General features: G+C 40.7%; 2 protein-coding genes across 7 annotated transcripts in view; one reads left to right on the top strand and one right to left on the bottom strand.

Moving 5' to 3' along the window:
- The first annotated feature begins 3,908 nt into the window (after positions 1-3,908).
- tnnt1 (troponin T type 1 (skeletal, slow)) lies at positions 3,909-13,971 on the top strand. 6 transcript variants are annotated; one of them, XM_080446155.1, is made up of 13 exons: positions 4,654-4,677; positions 5,075-5,092; positions 7,283-7,310; positions 8,028-8,048; positions 9,089-9,110; positions 10,348-10,408; positions 10,660-10,776; positions 11,315-11,392; positions 11,981-12,091; positions 12,789-12,898; positions 13,207-13,297; positions 13,571-13,611; positions 13,765-13,971. In XM_080446155.1, the coding sequence occupies exons 1-13, from the start codon at positions 4,669-4,671 to the stop codon at positions 13,808-13,810; spliced, it is 753 nt and encodes a 250-aa protein (XP_080302281.1). In that variant the 5' UTR covers positions 4,654-4,668; the 3' UTR covers positions 13,811-13,971. The 6 variants fall into 6 exon arrangements, with proteins under 6 accessions (XP_080302282.1, XP_080302284.1, XP_080302281.1 ...); XM_080446156.1 differs by lacking the exons at positions 5,075-5,092; positions 7,283-7,310 and adding an exon at positions 3,909-3,916 and having other exon boundaries at positions 4,612-4,677; XM_080446154.1 differs by lacking the exons at positions 4,654-4,677; positions 5,075-5,092 and adding an exon at positions 6,673-6,731 and having other exon boundaries at positions 7,283-7,303.
- Positions 13,972-16,842: 2,871 nt separating this feature from the next.
- syt5a (synaptotagmin Va) overlaps positions 16,843-21,541 on the bottom strand; it is a gene marked incomplete at both ends in the record, with an annotated part of 5,531 nt that continues 832 nt past the window's right edge. Inside the window, 7 exons of the mRNA XM_080447919.1 lie at positions 16,843-17,052; positions 17,330-17,463; positions 17,788-17,905; positions 18,572-18,739; positions 19,048-19,215; positions 20,133-20,219; positions 20,340-20,518. Of these exons, the coding sequence (XP_080304045.1) occupies positions 16,843-17,052; positions 17,330-17,463; positions 17,788-17,905; positions 18,572-18,739; positions 19,048-19,215; positions 20,133-20,219; positions 20,340-20,518 (1,064 nt within the window). The remainder of the gene's footprint in view (positions 17,053-17,329; positions 17,464-17,787; positions 17,906-18,571; positions 18,740-19,047; positions 19,216-20,132; positions 20,220-20,339; positions 20,519-21,541) is intronic.

Here is a 21,541-nt window from a genome sequence, read left to right as displayed (position 1 = left end):
TGGATAAATCCACCTTTTTCTTATACTGTATATCCTATATTCCTCATATTCAACCCTAGTAAGTGCTCGGTACCGGCATTTTGGTGAAAGTCTTGAAAAAGTCTGGAAGGTTTGCTCAGTAGTAAGTACATACAATTTGACAATGTGCAAAAAATATAAAAAAGAAAATAATCACATTTGTGCCTAATTATCAAAACCCAGGAATTGCCCACTTGTGCACTCTAGTGTTCGTTGTGATAATTCTGCCTGGATGTCGGCTTTCAATCTGGGCAACATTTATATTTCAAGACATTTTCAAAAGGGCTGCACAGTATAATTATTGTGTTTAGTGATTATTTGTTTTCAAGATTAGCTGAAGTGGACATCCCAATCAAAGCTGGATAGCTTCTGACCCCAAATACGAAAGTAAAATATTCACCAAAGAAACTGGCATGGCTGTCATGGGCGAGGCAGCTAGTTGTTCAGTTAGGCTAGTTAGTCATCTACGGGGCATGCCAGACAAAGTCTCTGCCAGTGCTTTGAGATCATCACCAGTGATCAAAAGGTCAAAGTCCCCAACAAACGCTTGTCTTAGAAAACTACAAAGAGTAGAGGTTTTAAAGAAAAACTATTCTGTTTGGGAAAGTTTTTGTACTATTCTGATTGGGAGACATTTCTTGTCTGCCTATTTTGTGTGCGTGTCTGTGGTCTATATATCATTTGTGTACTTTTTGCATGTAGAAGTGTGATTGTGTGTATGATTAAATTCTGTTAACTTGAGCACATACTGTATACTGTAGCTAAAGAAGGTGGAGTGAACCAAACCTGTGTGTGTGTGTGTGTGTGTGTGTGTGTGTGTGTGTGTGTGTGTGTGTGTGTGTGTGTGTGTGTGTGTGTGTGTGTGTGTACGTATGCATGTGATTAATCTAACGGTCTTATGCGTAGCAATGTTTAGCAAATGTTTTTGCACATGTGCATTGATGCATATGCAAATATTTGTCCGTGTCTGCGTGCATCCAGGCATGCAAGCTTGCATACTGTACCTGCCTGTGTCCAGTATGCAGATAGTGTGTGTGTGTGTGTGTGTGTGTGTGTGTGTGTGTGTGTGTGTGTGTGTGTGTGTGTGAGGAGGAAGAGTGAAAGAAGGGATGAAGGAAGAAAACAAAGGAGAAGAATTGAGAGTAAATCACAAGAGTGAAGAGTCTCTGTTCCTGAGAGGAGAGAAGAAGAGAAGATAGGGAAAGCTGAGGGATAGGAAAGGCAGAGAGACCAAATTTAAGATGGGAAGAGAGTGAGCCCAAGCAAATTAAGATGAGAGGAATATAATTAATGAATAGAAAAAAGGAGAAGGAAGCAGAGATGGAACTTAAAAGAGAAGTTAGAATGATGCCAGAGTGATGGACTCGTTAACCCATTACACCACAACTCTACCGGCACAGCACGACACACACACACACACACACACACACACACACACACACACACACACACACACACACACACACACACACACACACACACACACACACACACACACACTCTAACACACTCTAAGCATTCTTACACAAACATTCAAAAGCACCCTGGACTAAAATTAACCCATTACAATGCTCCAGTTAATGCCTGTGTGCGCGTGCTGGTGTAACTGGACTCTTCTCCCAAATCCCCTCGTTCTCTCTGCCTCGTCTTGCTCTCTCCATTAAGCTCTTCATGGATCATTACCGATGGCCCCGCCCATGGGATGAAATGCACCCTGCATTAGTTAGTTATAGTCATACTGTGTAACCTTTTCAATAAAACAAGTTATTTAGCATATAACCTTTAACTGGTATATTTTCCACAACCTTTCCACATATGTGTTTTTTGACAACTTCTCTAAACACTACAAAACCACAAAATCACACACCCTCTGTCCATCTATCCATTACCCTCTCACTCTCCATTACTCCCTTCCTCTCTACGCCACAAGAAAAAATAACTCAAGAGTGTTAATTCTGAAAGTATATAAATCGACCCGCGTACAGTAGGTCAATTGTTGCACTTTTCAGAGTTAATTTAACTTTAAATTGCCTTTGAGCAAGGCACTTTACTCAGCTGCTCAGTGGCCAACAGTAGGAGATGGTGGTTTTATTGGGCAGTTACTGTACCAATGTAACCTCGCATCACCAGTCTTTCCACCTCGGAGGAAAGCCTGGTATTAGTTATTAAAGGCCTGTGTGATCCGGTCTAGGCCAACTGGGGGAAAAAAGCGATTATATTTACGGAAGTTGCGGGTTCCGGTTTGGCGGAGCCGCCTTGTTTTGGTTCCCCCTGTTTGTTTCCCCAATCCCCATTTAAATGGAATAGAATTTCCCGCTAGTCAACAGCGAGGACGGAAGTGAAAGGACAGCCGATGACAGTTGTCATCGCTATAAATTCACCCAGTCAACGAGGAGATGCTATAAATTGTTACAGATGACAGAAGATGGAGAGAGCTTGGGGGGTTGAGAGAAGGGAGACAATGGACAAAGGGAGAGTTTCATTAAGGGACTTTTATTTTTAAATGCGGACATGGGCTTACAATTAATTGATCTCTGTTTGTCTGGAGAAAAAAAATCTAATTGTGGTGTTTTTCTGTTTTGGAAAATTCCCACTCTGGTTTGAAGATGGGAAAGTAACAGGAATAAAGACAGAAAAGAGGGACATTAAGGGACTTAAATGTGATGAATTTTCAAATGCAATATGTCAACAAAATGTTATTATTTTAAAGAACACTCAACACAGTTCTCTCAGCTCTTAGAATTACCCCCCAAAATGTAAATGAACCATTAGCAAACTATAGAAAACTCTAACTTGTGTCAGTAATGGAACAGTTAGCATGTCAAAGGTCACACATAGATCTAGAAGGTCTCAAAGTGGTCAAAAATGAATCTATTTAATCTACTCTGGGTACTGTAGGAGCGAGGGAGGGAGAGAAAAAGGAAAAAGAGAAAAGTGGTCAAACACTAGAAAATGGGAACTTTGGACTTCACATTCACCAAGGGTCCAGTTCTGCAGAGTCCTTGCAGAGTGATACAGGGAAGAGAGAGAAATTCTCTCTTTCTTTCTCTTTAACCCTTGTCACATTCTCACCTGTTGATGCTCCATCAGTCTTCTTGACTTGTATCCCTGCCAAGAAGGTGTCACCTGCGAGAGAGACTGTGTGTGTGTTGTTATTTATGCATAGTGTGGAGGCAAATGCACGGCTGGTGTGGTAGAAGAAGGCGAACGGACAGGAACGGATAAACGGGAGGTCCACCCTGATGAGCTCTGGGAGGGCAGCCTTGAAGAAGTTAATGCCTGCTCTATCAACTCCAGACACTGCCTCATTCAGTTTTGATTATTTTGAAAACAATTGTACCATATTATCATCAGCATTAGTGAGGACCAATTATATGAAGACAGGTTAAAGTCGTCCTTTAATACTATGGATGCACATGTGTTTCTGCCTGAATGTGTGATGGTGTCTGGGAGTCACTGTCCTCATGTCACAGTTTTGAGTTCAGGAGTCTTATAAACTATGAATATAAACTGTCCCAGAGCCTCTGCTCCATCAGGCCCTGATGCTCTGGTACCATTTACCAAATTGGTTCTCAAACTGTGGGGGGTTTCGGGGGTTCCCAAAATATTTTTTATTGGGAGGGGGCTGTTGTTTCACCGCCTTGACAATGGTGACCAATTGGGTGACCAGCCAGATTCTCGCCGATCTGGACTGGGCTTTTACCAAAGTTCTTCATGTTATTGGTTGGATTTATGATTTTTTGTTTGTTTCAGCCATGTCAGATGTAGAAGAGGAGTACGAGTGAGTACAATGCTCTCTTATTACCACCATTTCAGTGTTTTTATAAAAATGGCAATAAATGACACATTTTGTCCTCCTTTCTTTTCCTCCTCTGTGACTTTAGGGAAGAGACAGAGGGTAAGTTATATGGAATTCACATTTCTTGCTCTCAAACTCACTCACTTTGTCTTTCACATGTAGAAGACTGTGCTCAAAGGTATTTGAGCACTGTGTCTATGACCATGCATGCGGATAATGCTTTCAAAACAATTAGCAGTAGCACTGTAGTAATATCTTCACCTGGTTAACCGTATATGCTGATTGTAGAAATGGTGCGTGGCAGTGGGCGTGACATTTCACATAATTGCACATAACATCTGAACAGATTAACTTAACATCACATCACGATACTGAAAAAAGCTTTATCATGGGCCCAAGAAGAACTGATTCACTGGTCACATCATCTCTCATGCATCAATAAGTTATAGTATATTGCCCATTGTGTGTTGTTTGACAAGGAGAGGACTCCTGCACCATAACTACGATAAGTTTTGTCTCTGCCAGGCCGGAGAGTCGGAGACAATGTTTGCATTCCGAGAAGCGCACTTTTTAATTTTTATTGTTATTTTTATTATCAATGTAATTGTCCGTTGTATAGTGTGCATTAAACTAAACTACATCTAAACTAAACCTTGTAGACAAACTGTCCCCTTGGTGGAGGTCTGTGCTCTGCTGAGCAATTCTCTAGTGTACTTTTTGTATTTCCTTAATCTGTCTCATTTTAGTTTTTTGCTTGCGTTTTCACCCCCTCTCTCACTCTCTCTTTTTATCAGAGCCAGAGGAAGACACAGAGATACAAGAGGAGGAAGAGGCAGAGCAGGCTGAGGAAGATGCAGGAGGTAAGAAAGGAGGAGAGGGAGCATGTCGTCCTCCAAGACCTGCAGTGGAAGCCTCTGGGTGTCCAGTAGTCCAGTAAATTGTCTTACTTTGGGTATAATAATCGCTCTGGGTATAATCGTGAGCTAAATGTCTAAAATGTAAGTGTAGGGAAGTGTGAGCTCCCTGGGGCTCACCAGTAAGTGTAAACAAAGGAAGGGAAATATGCATTACTGTTGACTCCACACATCATATTCAGAATCTGAAACAAACTCAGGGGTTCCCATCTTTTTTGTTGTTTTGTTTTTGTTGCAAAACAGTGATTAATATGCTACAGTATGCTGCATTAACTCTCACCTGTCAATGTTTCTTCTGTCCTGCTTTCACAATGGCTGAAACTGTGCTCGTCCCGGCTATAAGAGCTGCAAGAGTATGAAGGTAGAGTGAGAACTCAGTTTGCTGTGCCATTTTCAACTGGCTTAAAATCCCACTGTACCTCGCCTGTGTCTTTTATAGGGCATCAAGTCATGTTTATACAGAAACAGCAATATCTTGGGATGGCTGGAAAAGAATGCAGTCAAACCATGTTTGGAAACATTTAAAACAACCAGATTTATTTTTATATTCATCTGAGTGTATTATTACAGCATAGAGTCCTATTGAGATACAACCTAGGTATTGTCTTTCAACTACATTGGGATAAATTAATTAATTAAACACAGATATATATATATATATATATATATATATATATATATATATATATATATATATATATTATTTTTCTCATTGCTCGCTAATGCTTCTAATTCTTTTAAAGGGGAAATTCACCCTAAAACAGGATCCAGGTAGGATATTCTTATGATCTTAGGCAGTTCAGTTCACACTGTATTTATCGACAGGACCCACTAACAACCAGGAGTTTTATCCGGTGTGGCGTAGCAGCATGTTGCAGTGCACGCTTCTGAACAACAATGCAGACATTATGGCCTGAGGCTCATGAGGCGTGCCTTGCTCGTCGCCATCAGCTGCTGTCGATACGACTGTTGCATGCCAATGGTGGGAATCAGTCATAATCTGATATAGTTATGAAATTCACAACAACATTCAACGTGGCTAGCTTAGCTTGCCATCAATTAAGACTGATTCTACAAGTCAGTAGGCTAGTTCTCAAACTTTTTTTGTGTCAAGGACCCCCAAAATTATATGTATTTGGCTGCGGACCCCCATCTGAAAATGTTTTGTGCCAGGGACCCCCAGACGAAAAGATTTGTGTTATTATTTTTTTTAATGATTCAAGATTTTTCAAAAATGTAAAAAAATAGCAAATCTACAAGCTCATAGCGTACGCGTTGTGAGCTTGTCGATCTGCTATTTTCAGTACAAAGGTATTGGCATGAAAATACGGATGCTGGGGTTTAAATAGTTAAGTAAAACATCTGAGTACTTCTTCCACCCCTGTAGGCAAGTCAGGATGAGAGTTATATATATATATAGAGTTAGATTTTTTTTACGTTTTCCATTGTCCTTGAAGTTTGTAACGGTACCACCAGTTGTTAATAACAGAGAGGATGCTGGGACTGGGAGGGACTGGCTTTGTCAATGACATCATTATTTTTTTAACTTAAGTAAAAGTAGCAATACCACATTATTAAAAGACTCATTATTAAATTATTAAAAGGCCTGTGTTCCAAATTTACTTGAGTAAAAGTACAAAAGTATTGGTATCAAAATGAACTTAAAGTATCAAAAGTAAAAGCTAAAATGTTTGAAAATAGCAGATCTACAAGCTCACAACGCATCTGAGATGAAGTGGTGTAGAAGTAAAAGTATAGACAATTGGAAATACTCTAGTAAAGTAAAAATACCTCAAAATTGTACTTAAGTACAGTACTTGAGTACAAGTACGTAGTTACTTTACACCACTGGTTTGTAATGGTACCACTGGGGAGTTGTTAATAACAGAGAGGATGGGAGGGACTGGCTTTGTCAATTACATCATTTCTGGAGGGCAGAGGGGACATGGCAGGTTGGCAGGTCCGCAGTTGTCTTGGTGGAAACAATCTTTGTAAAGAAGGTAAACGCAGTGGGTTGGAATATATATTATATATTATATATATATATATTATTATATATATATATTTTTATTTTTATTTTTTATTTTTATTAGAATTCTGTAGAGTTGATTTTGCCAGTAATGCTGCATTTGATTCATATGTACATTTGTGATTACACACTATATGTACATTGACCTTGTACATAATGTTTCCTGCACTAGCTGCTGCATTAGCCATCAATGGAATGGCCCTTCATTGCTTGATGGGAAATTGTAGTTTTCTGAACTTGCTGGCTTTATAACATTAACTCGTTCTCCTTTCATCCCTTCCACCCTTCTCTTATCCTTCTTTCTCCTTACTGTTCTCTTTTTGTTTGTTTCACTTTGTCTGCCTTCTCCTTTCTATTTTGTTCCTCTAATTGTCTTGCTGTATGTCCTTCATTCCTCCTTGCTTCTTTGTTTTGTCTCATTCTTCCCTTCGTTTCCCCATCTTCCTTAAATGTTCCTAATTCATCCCCAACCTTCATTTGTCCTTCGCCTGTCCCTCCGTCGTTCTTGGGCCGGCCGTGCAGAGGAATGCGACCAGGAGGAAGGTGAGAGGTAGTGTGTTTACCTGAGGGTTCAGTCTCTCCACCAGTAGGCTAACATTGACTGTCTCAGACAATATTCAGTATCTTTTTTCCATTTACAATTTTCTCCCCCAATTGAATCGTTCTGCCAGTTATTAATATTTTAGGGCAATTATGTAACTGATGAGAATATTTAAGCTCTAAGCTCAATGATAGTTGAACTAAAATGAACCTCACAATATTTGGGTTATTTATAAATAAAGTATGGAATAACTATAATTCTATGAGGTTAACAGGACAAATCAGGTTAACAGAATATATTAATCCATGATTCCAAACTGTATAAAGCCGAATTACATGTGTGCACAATAAAAATACAAGGTGCTTCACATTAGTAATTGTTATTAGTAGACAATTGTGTGGCCCTTCATGTAGCATCATGAGACATCATAGTACTGTATCTGAGCTTGCTGTTGATGTGCCGTAGCATCAAATATGCAATGCAGCTCTCTGTTCAACCTTTCCACACCAATTTCTGCCTCTCCCTCCTTTCTTCTAGTTAATTATGAGCATTCAATCTTTCTAATGTGTCTATAGTTTGTGTAAATCCAAAATATTGTGGTATGTTCATCTCCTTCCCTTAATCTATTCGTTCCCTCCCCTTCTTTACCAACCACTAACATAATCCCACCATTCCTGTATCCTCCCTCTCTCCCTCCATCAATTCGTTCTTTGGGTGGCCATTCAGAACAAGATGCCCAGGAGGAAGGTGAGCGATTGTGTTTCACTCACATTATACGGCGCTCTACTACTTTTCTTTGTACTTTGTCCCAAAAGCCTTTCAAAAAATTGCATTATTCCTGTGGAGCAAAGGAGTGATGAGAAAGTGGCCGACCCTGACTGTGTCATGCTTAGGCAGGTTTTGAAAACTGCCCGTGCCCAGTAGGGACTAGTAGTAATTGACATTAAAGGGGCATGAAACCCTAGACTGATGTTGTTTTCCAGTTCAGGTTAAAATAGAAGGCTAAAAACATAGCAGCCTGCATAAGGCTGACCTTAGAGCTGCATCTAATAAACGTAATAATGGTTGTGTATTCACAACCAAGATAGCTTGAAATCTGCTGGCTAGGTTGCCATGGAATTTGTACAGATTTTGGTGATCCCATGGCCTTTCCTCTAGCACCTCCCTCAGACCAAAATGCCAAAAACGTCTGACAGTGTACAATCCACATACTGTATGTACATGTATATGGCCTTTTCTTTAGTACCTCCTTCAGTGATTATCCAACATACCCAACAGATGGTCTGATTATTTTTAGTCTAAATTATTTAAATTATAATATGCTATGGTAATTCGCTACACCAATGCCTGTGTACAGTATATTGATGCTGTTTTTTGGGCACACTTATTTACTTACACTTGTTATTGCTTACTTGTATTACCTTGTGTTTTTTCTTCAAAGTTGTGTTTACTTTGTCGTATGTTAATCTCATATAGTCTCCCACTCTTAAATCTGTTAACTTGAAAGTGTTTACTAATGTGCATGATATGTTTTACATTTGTTTTACATTTACTCATTGGTCTCTCTGAACAGGATCATCTAGGATGGATTAAACTGCCAGCTGGTTTTCACATAAATACTTTTGTTGAGTCATTTTATTCATATATTCCTTTCTCTCCATTGCTCTCCCACCTTTATTTTCTTTCTCTTCTCTCTCTCATTTCTTCTTTCTCACTTGCACTCTGCTCTTATTGCTCTCTTCCCATCTCTCTTATCCATCTCCCCTTTCTCTCTCTCTCTTTCACAGAGGAGGAACGCCCTAAGCCCAAGTACGTTCAACTTGTCCTCTTAGCTTTCATGTTTGACTGCGAGTGGTGCATTTAAGTGGTGTCTTCTCCAGTTTTTACATTAATGCCTTACGTTGCATAATGATGTCGGAGAAATCTGAATTCTTGATGCAACCTGAAGAGACAAGCACAGGGACAGCAACACAAGTTAGCTGGCTTTGTTTAAACAATGCCCTGGTACTCAATGCCAGTTTTGAAGATGTGAAATAATGACCTTAAAGGTTTTCTGTCATCTTTCTCGTGTATAGGAATCAGTTTGTTGCTGATTCCTACATGTACAAAAATACAATCCGTTATCACTTAACGAAGGCACTATATGGAGGCACTATTTTCCAGGCTATTTTACCATTTATTTACTATACCCACTTTTTCTGCCCTTCATACTTCCAGCAACAAACCCCCTTCAAAGTTTAAAACGTTACATTTTTTGTTGTTCGGTAGCCGGGAGCTATTCAACTTTTTGAAAATAATTGCGTACTTGAAATATTTAAAGGACGACTTCACCCATTTTCAACCTATCTTCATATAATAGGCCCTCACTGATGCTCATGATAAAATGGTAAAAAAAAAATCTACTTGGTCTGTGTCTCATAGGAGGACCAGAAACCCGTCTACCAGTGACATCATCATTAGGCAGGATTTTCTTTTTCAACAAGATTTAAAACATTTTATTTTGATTTGTATTAACGCGAGAACAATGGCTTCTATTATTGCATTGCAACTTTCCAGGAATATAAAGCCTGCCGTTTCTATTAGCTTGGATTCCCCATCGATGTTGTCACTGGTACAGTAGATGGGTTTCTGAACTGTCCACAGCTCTCCTATGAGACACAGACTAGAAAAAAAATGTACAGTTTTATCATGAGCATTAGTGAGGACCTATTATATGTTTATAGGTTGAAAATGGGTGAAGTCGTCCTTTAACTTTTTAACGCTTTTCTCAAACACATTTTTTATTGCAAATTTGCAGCTCTACTACTTCAACATGCTTTAACTTACTCCATTTCAACTTTTAAATGTTCAGCTACCTTCGGACTTGACTTAAGCATGTACCTTTTTGATATCTTATACCTTTTGAGCTTTTGATGAGGATTTTATTGTTTGTTCTTTTAGTATACACACGCTTGATGAAAATTCAACTGGAAAGTTTTGTTGATTGTCTGAATCATTATTCTGCAGCTGTCTCATAAGTTTTCCGTTTCTTTCATTATGTCCATAGACCCTTGATGCCCCAGCTGGCTTCTCTAAAGATACCTGAGGGGGACAGAGTTGATTTTGATGTGAGTGACCAGAAGAGATTTGTTGGTCTTCCTTATATCTTATATGTTGCATTCTGTCATTCTGTCATTTCTGTTGTCCCGTGTCCCTGTATCACCCTCCTCTATCCCCTCACTTTCCTCCCACAACCACTACCCTCCACACTCACTCACTCACTCACTCTCCCCTCCCTTCTTCCTTCCCAAACGTGACATCTGTCCCTCTCTGTCCTTCATTCTTTAATTACGCTTTAATTCCTCCCTTTGTCTTTCAGGACATCCACAGGAAGCGCATGGAGAAGGATTTTTGTGAGCTCCAGACACTGATCGACGTTCACTTTGAGCAGAGGAAGAAGGAAGAAGAGGAGCTTATCGGCCTGAAGGATCGTATCGTGAGTTCCTTTCCTTGTTTGATAATTAGATGCTATCGCATAATGCAGAAATGCTCATATGCTTGATTTTAAAAGAAGAAAAATGTTGCCTATAATGACATGCCCAAAATACACACCAGGTTGAAAGTGGTTAAAAAGTAGTTCAACATCTTTAGAATACTACTATTGATAATAATAATAATCATAATAATCATAATAATAATAGCCTAATAATAACAACAATAACAATAATTATGATTAAATATTTATCAAATTTGGCACCTAGGCTCAGTGTAGCCTGACAGCGTGTCCTGAGTTCGAGTCCCAATCCCGACGGCCTTTGCTGCATGTCACTGCCCATCTCTCTCTCCCCATTTCCTGTCAGCCTACTGTCCTGTCAATAAAGGCATAAAAGCCCAAAAATACATCTTTAAAATATATATATATATATATTTGTCAAATGTGTCCCTTGGTCCTGTTGTCTTTCCTTCCTTTATTTGATCCATTGTTGTTTTCTTCCATCTCGCTCTCTCTCTCCCTCCTTCTCTCCCTCCACCAGGAGAATCGTCGTTCAGAGAGAGCTGAGATCCAGAGGGTCAGGACAGAGAAGGAGAAGGACAGACAGAACAGGATTGCGGTAGTGTACACAACACATACACACACACATACACACACACACACACACACACACACACACACACACACACACACACACACACACACACACACACACACACACACACACACACACACACACACACACACACACACACACACACACACACACACACACACACACACACACACACACACACACACACACACACACACATACATATATTACACACACAACCACACACACACACACACACACACACACACACACACACACACACACACACACACACATACACATACACATACATACATACATACATACATACATACATACATACATACATACATACATACATACATATATACATACATACATACATACATACATACATACATATATACATACATACATACATACATACATACATACATACATACATACATACATACATACATACATACATACATACATACATACATACATACATACATACATACATACATACATACATACATACATACATACATACATACATATATACAAATAGTAAAGTAAATGTTGAATTGAAGTTGTTCCTGTTCATTCCTTTCTCCTCCCATCCTTCAGGAGGAGCGTCAGAGGAAGGAGGACGAGGAGGACAAGAAGAAGGCTGATGATGACGCCAAGAAGAAGAAGGTTCTGAACATGGGAGCCAACTTCGGAGGCTTCTTGTCCAAGGTCAGTTTACTGCCGCTGCTGTTGTGGAATTGTGTGAAATTTGAATGCATGATTCTTCAGTGATCAACATCAAGTTAAAGGACGACTTCACCCATTTTCAACCTATCTTCATATAATTGGTCTAATCACTAATGCTCATTATAATATGGTACCATTTTGGTCTACTCGGTCTGTGTCTCAGAGGAGGGCTGTGGACAGTTCAGAAACCCGCCTACCAGTGACATCATCGATGGGGAATCCATGCTATTAGTATGCTATAATGGAAGCCATTGCTTTCGCGTTAATAAAATAGATTTCTTTTTTTTATCTGGTTTGAAGAAAAAAAACTTGCCTAAAGATGATGTCACTGGTAGTCAGGTTTCTGAAGTGTCCACAGCCCTCCTATGAGACACAGAGTGAGTAGGGGGGGAAATGGTACCATTTTATCATGAGCATTAGTGAAGACCAATTATATGAAGATAGGTTGAAAATGGGTGAAGTGGTCCTTTAAGCACTTTCACCCTGGCATCCCTATTTTAGGCGTGTCATTATAGGTGAAAATGTTGAACATATTGCAAGATTTTTCCAAAACATTTACTGTGTGTGTGTGTGTGTGTGTGTGTGTGTGTGTGTGTGTGTGTGTGTGTGTGTGTGTGTGTGTGTGTGTGTGTGTGTGTGTGTGTGTGTGTGTGTCTGTGTGTGTGTGGTCTCTTCCCAGGCTGAATCCAAGAGAGGAAAGCGTATGACAGGCAGAGAGATTAAAAAGAAGACACTGGCTGACAGACGACAGCCACTGGCCGCCGACAATTTGAGGGAGGATGAACTTAGGTCAGTCTCAACCAATCGCACCACAGGCAGTTAACCAATGACACTAAAGCAGCATTATGGACACTCCTGGTCACAGCTTCAAATGTTTAACCACATGAACCCTAGAATCACATTTGGTGAAAAAAAAATGCAGAAGAGATTTGGTGTAGATGGAAAAAAGGTCAAGACTCTGGTCAAAGAAGTATATGGGGTTAAAATGTGTTTGATCAAAATAGTCATTTTTATATAAAAATATACAAATGCAACCCTGCAGGTACAGAGTTAAATCAACACTCCAGACCAGATTATAATCTGTACGTGTCTCCTAGGCAACGCGCCCAAGAGATGTGGAACTGTATTTATCAGCTGGAATCGGACAAGTTTGACTTAATAGAACACATGAAACACCAGAAATATGAGGTACTGGACTCCATTTTGGTGACTCAGCAATTTTCTGTACTGATCAATAGTTGCGTTCGAATCCCACTCAGGATCTTTGTCTTTTCATTTCTACTCTTCAATAATCTCCTCTCTCTCTCTCTCTCTCTCTCTCTCTCTCTCTCTCTCTCTCTCTCTCTCTCTCTCTCTCTCCCTCGTTCTCTCTCTCTCTACCATGCTGTCAGAATGTATGTAATGTAATGTACATTTTTATTAATCTAACTTAAATGTTTCTCCTCGTGTTCTTTTCAACAGATCATTGTGTTGCTCAACAGAATCTCACACGCCCAAAAATTGTGGGTAGCCATGGCAGATGCACACATTATATGCTACCTCAACAAATTTACTTATGTCTTTGTTATGAGGCAATTTGTGTTTTTATAAACCTACGGTGATAACCGTCTGGGTTGTTTCCTCCATCTATATCTGTCTCTTCCTGCCTCCCACAGTAAAAAGATCCATGGAAAAGGAAAGGTGGGCGGACGCTGGAAGTAATTACGAAGGAGAAGGAGAAAAAGGAAGAAGAGATACAAATACATGAGGAAAAAGAAGAAAGCAGATGAATGTTGTGTCCACAGCTGTCCATGGTCACTGCATGTTGCAGAATGCTAAATTATAAGAATGTATTGATTAATAAAACTCAATCTCGGAGAGGATTTTGAGTTAGATTGTATGTGTATGTAGTATGTACAGTACACCAGAGGTTCTCAAACTATGGGTGGGGGCAACAAGTGGGGTTGCGGGAAGGTGAAGTTGACGTTGTGCACATTGACAACTGAGAAAAAGGGGGAATAAAATATCCTTCTCATTTATTTGTTTTTCAAAAGCATAGCTTTAGTGAAGCCTGCCAACAGGCTGTATATCAGGGGTACTCAACTACAAATCTTGAAGGTCCAAAACATTTTTTTTTAATAAGGCAAAGGTCCGGATCCCCTCCCAACCAACCAACTTAGTAAAACTGTGGTGCAGAGCAGCGGCGCAAATCTGGGTTGAGGCTAGAGGGGGTCCCCCGCATGCAGAGCGCGCGCGCCAAAAAAAATAGTTTTTAAAATAAATTTTCCTCTAATCTAGCTAATTTGACACTGTGTTATGTTAATTCTTCATTATTAATTACTTACGATGCACAAGTGGGTTCAGGTTCTATTAAATAAGTATTTTTAATTATTTTAACATTTATTTGTATTATTCTAAATGACTTGCAGAGTATGAAATCGGCGATGTGGCATAAAATACATAAAAGTCAAGTATAATTTTCATTAAATATGTATATAATAGTATTGTTATTGTTTACTACACCTTATTTCCCATGTAGCCAACATATCATTACATCCTATAACATAACAGTGAAAGCGCTCAGATAACACCAAACATATACTCTGTACTAGTGTGATTTTCATGTCAGTGACTGTTTCCAGTTATCAGACACCAAATATCTCATTTTGAAATGAAACTCATGAGATCACTCTTCTGTGGTTTTGTGAGGCAGCTGCATTTGAAACACACAATAGAGCTCTATTCTGTGGTGATCTACCCTTAATTGACAGACCAATGACCCAATGCTACAGGTCGCCAGATGCCCGACAGCAACGATATACAAATAAAAGCAGATCTACAAGCTCACAAACTTGTGAACTTATAGATCTTGTATTTTTTGGTCAAATTTTTCCTATTTTCACTGAATGTTCACCTATATGCTTCCATTTACAAATGGGCCAATGACATAGTATGATGTTAAACCGTGTAAAAAGGTCATTGGTCAAGGTCTTTGCTGGCCAGTCCAAAAGAACACTTCAAAAACACTAGAAGACAACTTCTATACATCAAAGATGTGATGGTGTAGTGGACTAATGCTCAAACTCTCAGCACTGGATTTCCATGTTCAAGTCCCAGACCTACTGTGGTTGAATGCAAAAGTGCTGTGAATTATTCAATGTTAACATAAGTCAAAAGTGCTAAGTCATTGACTGAGTAATGATGTAGTAATACTCTGTCTTTCAGCAGAGAGTTTCCATTGCCAAGTCCCAAGCTACAGATGCGTAGTTGAACCAAATGCTTGAGTATTCTAACGTTTTGCCAGCTAAATTACAAATGAACTCAAAAGCACTAAAAGACAAATGTGGGGTCGAACAGGAAAGTTACATAATGCAGCTTTAAATGCTGGAGTATTTAAACTTTACTGACTGAACTCTAACATACAACGGAAGACTTCAAGAGTGCTAAGAGACACATATTGAGAATAACTGAATGATGGTGTGGTGGTCTAATGGTCTGACTTTCAGCTTGGAGAGTCCAAGTCCCAGTCTTACTATTGTTCATTGCTGGAGCACTCTGAAATGAAAATGAAATACAAAAGAACAACTCAAAACCACCAAAAGACTAGCCTGGAAACCAGACGAATCTGCCATTGCAAAAAAATGAATCCCAGTCCTCCTATTCATTGCTTTTCAACTTTACCTAACTGAAGGCTAAAATACAAAAGAGCGCTTCAACAATACAAGAGATATCTGTTGGGAGTGACTGAGCGATGGTCTGGTGGTCTGATGATCAGGCTCTCAGCACAGAGATTCCATGTTCAAATCCCAGGTCTCCTATAGTTCAATGCTGGAGTACTTTGACATTTTCATGAGCCAAGTGCCTTTAATTATTTTGGGGAAATAACCCATCAAGTTCATGCAATGTCATGTTTGTGAGGTACCAAAATCTTCTATTGACTTCCAATTTCCTGAACTTTTAATATTTCTAAAACTACAAAACATTTCAAAGATAGGTTTTTAGGTGTAAGTATGTAGAACTAGTAGCATGCCCCCCATCCCCAGCACCCTGGGGAGTTGTACTGCCCACCAGAAACATGAGACTACATGAACTACATAGGGGTGTATTGGGCTCCCTCTACTGGAGAATTGCTGCAACATGAATTCTCACTGTCTTGGCAGTGCCCTGCTCTCTCTGCTCTCTCTTCTCGCTTCTTCTCTAATGCTTAATTTATGCTCCTTGATGAGTTGTGAGCTTGTAGATCAGATTTTGTCTGTGTGTGAAAAATCAGGCAGGCACACACACACACACACACACACACACACACACACACACACACACACACACACACACACACACACACACACACACACACACACACACACACACACACACACACACACACACACACACACACACATACATACATGTACATACATACATACAAACAGTGTCTGTGCACGTGTCAATAACAGTAAGAATAAATGAATGAGTTTTTTTTTTAAACCATTTAATTTTTTTCCCAGCTATTTAGATATTTACAATCACAGACCATGAGGTTACCCACAGACTGCTCTCCATTCAATTCAGCATCAAAGACAGATACGGTATCTGTAACAACATTCAACTAAAGCTATTCCATAGGGAGGAAATAAAATAATCAGGATACAGAGATTAACATTGAACTGTAACTAAGGACTACTGTGTGTGTGTGTGTGTGTGTGTGTGTGTGTGTGTGTGTGTGTGTGTGTGTGTGTGTGTGTGTGTTTGTGTGTTTAGCGGATAGGAGCCTTCAGGGCTGCATCCACCTCCTCCTCATTACACAGCATGTGCCACTGGGCCACTGGACGCCTTGGATTGGCCAGCATGTCTGACCAATGGCGCAGGCCGACGCCCGAGGCGCCGAAGCCGATCCAACACTTGCCGATGGCGTCGTTACTGCCCAGCTTGTCGTAGTCGTACACAGTGATCAACACCTGCACCTTCTGCATGGGGAAAGAGAGAATCATTGCAGCTTTAATTTATACGCCAATGCGCAAGGGTGTCACTTGCCAAGAATAACTGATCTGCAAGCTAACAACACGCTGCATTGTCATAAGTTGTTAGCTTGTAGATCAGTTCTTCTTGGCGAGCAACAATGTCATACTACAGGGTATTAATTTATACGCCATCGCACAAGGGTCATACTACGGGGGTATTAAGTATGGAAGGTCGAGGAACGGTAGGGATTATAGAACAGACCCCTGGCTGGCTGGCATTTACCTGTATCTGGGAGAAGGGGATCTCGAAGCTGAAGCTCTCATTGAAGTATGGGTTCAGAGTGTTCGGCTTGACGGTTGTCTTCTTCTTCTTAAGACGCTTCCCGTTGTGCTGCAACACCACCTTAACAAAGGGATCTGGAGACAGAGAGACAGATAGAGAGAAAGAGACCAGGGGCAGAGGGAGGGAGAGAGACAGAGAAAGAGTGGAAGAAATGAAATTAAGCTATGAATATGCATGCCAATTAAAGATAGTGTGCGTGTTTGCGCGTGCGCGCGTGCGTGTGTGTGTGTGTCTCAGACCTCATGTGTATATTTGTCTTGTTCTCCAGTCAGTCCTTGTCGGGTTATTGTTTGTTGTCACTTCATGTTAGGTTGTGTTTGTGATATCTGTTCTGTTCACCTATATTCAAATATTGTGCGTGTGTGTGTGTGTGTGTGTGTGCGTGCGTGCGTTCTAACCTGACAGTCCTCCGACATCCATCTTTTTGAGGTTCTTGGCCTCCATGATGTTGATGGTCAGTTTACCAGCCGTCGGAACGTAACGCAGAGAAATACAGATGTCCCCTAACTTCTCTATCTGTTAGGGAGAGACAGACAGACAGAGTGAATGAGAGACAAACACAGACACAGACTGGAGGGCAAACAGACTGACTGACTAACGCCTTATCTTTAGTGAGTCATAAGTTGGATAGCGCATCAATCAATCAAAGCATTACTTCACTTGAAATATTCACAAGCAACTTATTAAAGTACAAGATCAGAATAAATGGCATGAACCCAAACAATAAATGATAGGGTAAATATTAAAGTCTAGCATCTGTGGACAAGCAAATAGCATAGAACTAAATAACATTCATAAAATGATGTGAACAAGTAACCAACATACAACTGGATGTCATAGCTAGCAGTAGTGATACATGCAAAGTAGCTGACATGCAGCAACATGGTTGTAGAACAGAGTATATATTATGCATATACACTACACTTATAACTTGACTTGCCTATTTCTCCCCTGAGTCCCCTCAATTATTTTCAGATACATACTTAGTTCTACGTTTTAAGTAAAACGAGAATGTTTGTAAGGATCCATCCAGCCGTCATCTTGAATTAGAATCAGAACAGAGCAGACCAACAGTGTCTCTATAATGATTACCAGCTGCGTGCGGATGAACATCATCTATTGTTAATTATATCGCCATTATGACCATTCATGATGTCTTTAAAGCTCTTCTCCGTACAGTACCTCCTCCTTCTCTCCTCCGTCCAGATCCCTCCATTCATGCATGGGCTGAGCCATGTCGATGCTGTTCATGGGGATCTTGATCTCACCGATGACATCGTGTTTACCGAAACGGTCAAAGTCGAACACCTGCAGCACCAGAATCTTACCTCCCAGCTCGGCGTAGGGGATCTGGAGAGAGAGAGAGAGAGAGAGAGAGAGAGAGAGAGAGAGAGAGAGAGAGAGAGAGAGAGAGAGAGAGAGAGAGAGAGAGAGAGAGAGAGAGAGAGAGAGAGAGAGAGAGAGAGAGAGAGAGAGAGAGAGAGAGAGAGAGAGAAAGGTGGGTGAGGGAGAGAGAGGAGAGAGAGAGAGTGTGAGTGAGAGAAAGATAGAGAGACCAATAAGTAAAGACAAGCAGACAGCAAGGAACGTGAAGATGTAATGACAAATGCAGGTATTGTTATAAGCGTCAATTAGTCATAACTCCTAACTGAACAGACCTTAAAAGCGAAGCTCTCATTCCAGACAGGGCTGAGGTTCTTGCGCTGGATTTTGGTCTCAAACTTCTTCTTCTTCTCCGGCAGCAAGTATACTTTGACGTAGGGGTCAGAGGTACCACCGATGTCCATGGCCGGCAGGTTCTCTGCCTGGAGGATACCTACTACCAGCTGGAGAGAGAGAGAGAAGTTAGACAGCAGGATCAGGAGGCAACGATGAGTGTTTTAATGTGTTTGTTTGTGTGTGTGTGTGTGTGTGTGTGTGTGTGTGTGTGTGTGTGTGTGTGTGTGTGTGTGTGTGTGTGTGTGTGTGTGTGTGTGTGTGTGTGTGTGTGTGTGTGTGTGTGTGTGTGTGTGTGTGTGTGTGTGTGTGTATGTCATTGTTGTTAATGAAAACCATAGGGAGGTGTTCATTCTCGAGGTCGGCTGTACTTTTGATTACAGCTTAGAGGAAGCCTTCCTATAACCAAAGTGCTAAAATATCATCAGCTAGAGCAGACCATCTCTCAGCTAGGCCACAGATGTAAACTTTTGGTTTTTATCTTTGGTAGTCTAGGACACGTGCACAGGTTGGTTGTGAGGGGACTTCAAATGGCCGGCCTCTCCAAAAGGAGGGCTAAACAATTAGCAAGGTACTGCTCAATATCAGCTATTATAGGAAGCCGCTCAATTTGGAGGAGGCGTTGTTTCCTTTACCCATGATTGTTGTCCGCTGTGTTCGACAAGTATCTTTTGTTTTGTATGTAACAATGCTTTGCCTTACATGCACTTTGTAACTGGCTGTTTTCCCTTTATCTGACTGCACTGGCAGTGTTTATGTCCTTTGTACATTTTGTACTTCTGTTTATGTGGACATAAATAAATATGTGTGTGTGTGTGTGTGTGTGTGTGTGTGTGTGTGTGTGTGTGTGTGTGTGTGTGTGTGTGTGTGTGTGTGTGTGTGTGTGTGTGTGTGTGTGTGTGTGTGTGTGTGTGTGTGTGTGTATGTGTGTGTGCGTGTGTGCGTGCGTGCGTGCGTGCGTGCGTGCGTGCGTGCGTCCGTGCGTGCGTGTGTGCGTGCGTGTGTTTGTGTGTGTGTGTGGAGGCACCTGGTTCTCAGTGAAGTTATAGTCCAGGGTGAACTCCAGTTTGCCCAACTGCTCCTTCTCTTCTTCCTCCTTCCCTTCCTCACCTTCCTGAATCATAACAATTGATCAAACAAATTGGTTTAAAATATAAATAAATACACTAAAGTGAGACCAGCAGCATCTCTAACCAAACCATGTTCTTCTTCCCTCTCCTTGGCCCTTGATCACCTTTTTCTCGTCACCTTCCTCTCCGTCCTTCTTCTTCCTGCGCCCTTTTCCTCCCTTCCTCTCGCGGACCTTCTTGGGTTTTTTGGTCTTGTTGATGCATTTCTTATAGATACAGAAGCTCATGCAGGCCACCAGGGCTAAGACCACCACCACGATGGCCCCTATAGCCCACATGGGCACTGGGGGGAGACGCACATACAATAAGGTCATTTAAAGCTGCAAATCCAGAACTTATTTTAACCACTTAAAGCTCTTGTTGTGCGATGCTGTTGCAGATCTACAAGCTCAAATCGTCAAGCGACACCATCGTACAACATAGGGTTTAAGTGGAGGCTTTGGGAGATATAGAATGAAAATAACTTACTTCTGAGTTTATGATCTTGATGAGTGCAAAAGCCAGGTGACAAGATGATGGGGGAAATTAAGAAATGAGACAACGGAAGTTGGTAATGATGAAACAAATAAGACAATGAAATGACAACATTATGTATCGGAAGAAATGGATATTTCATGAAAAAGGTGCTGTCTATGAGTATGTCAGCGCAAATGTGCATGACGGTATACAGTATGTGTGCTTGTGCCAGGTTTACGGTCAGACGTGCATGACTGAAAGAGTTGCCTCTCGTTCACTTCCATTGTATGCGAGTGAAGGGGTGGAGCTTGATGCGTCTGATGTCGCGGCATGCGTTGCCGCTAGTCTTGCATGTGTGATAACCCTAATCTGTGGATTCAATGAGTGTGTTTGTGCAGTGCATGTGCGTGCATGTGCGTGCCTGTGTGTGTGCGTGTGCGTGTGCGTGTGTGTGCGCGTGTGTGTGTGTGTGTGTGTGTGTGTGTGTGTGTGTGTGTGTGTGTGTGTGTGTGTGTGTGTGTGTGTGTGTGTGTGTACTAGTACTTGTGTATAGAATTTGAGGAATAGACATTCCTCACAAGAGAAATAGTTTTTTACGTTTAAGAAGAAAAAATATTGTTTTGAGTTAGCAAAAGATTCAGGTAGGGGTTATAGTTAATATTACATATTTAGAGGTTATGTTTACAGGTTAGATTTGGAGTTATGCCTGATTTATACTTATTTACACGTGGGTGTCACACAACGAAAATAGTCGATCTACACACTCTCAACGCGTTGCAGCGCAATGTGTTGTGAACTTGTAGATCGGCTATTTTCAGCTTTGGCTAGACTATGTAAAAAATGGCAAAAA

This window comes from Gymnoscopelus braueri (genome assembly GCF_963280865.1).
Source record: "Gymnoscopelus braueri genome assembly, chromosome: 13".
NCBI lineage: Eukaryota > Metazoa > Chordata > Actinopteri > Myctophiformes > Myctophidae > Gymnoscopelus > Gymnoscopelus braueri.
This window is presented reverse-complemented; position numbering and strand designations above follow the sequence as displayed.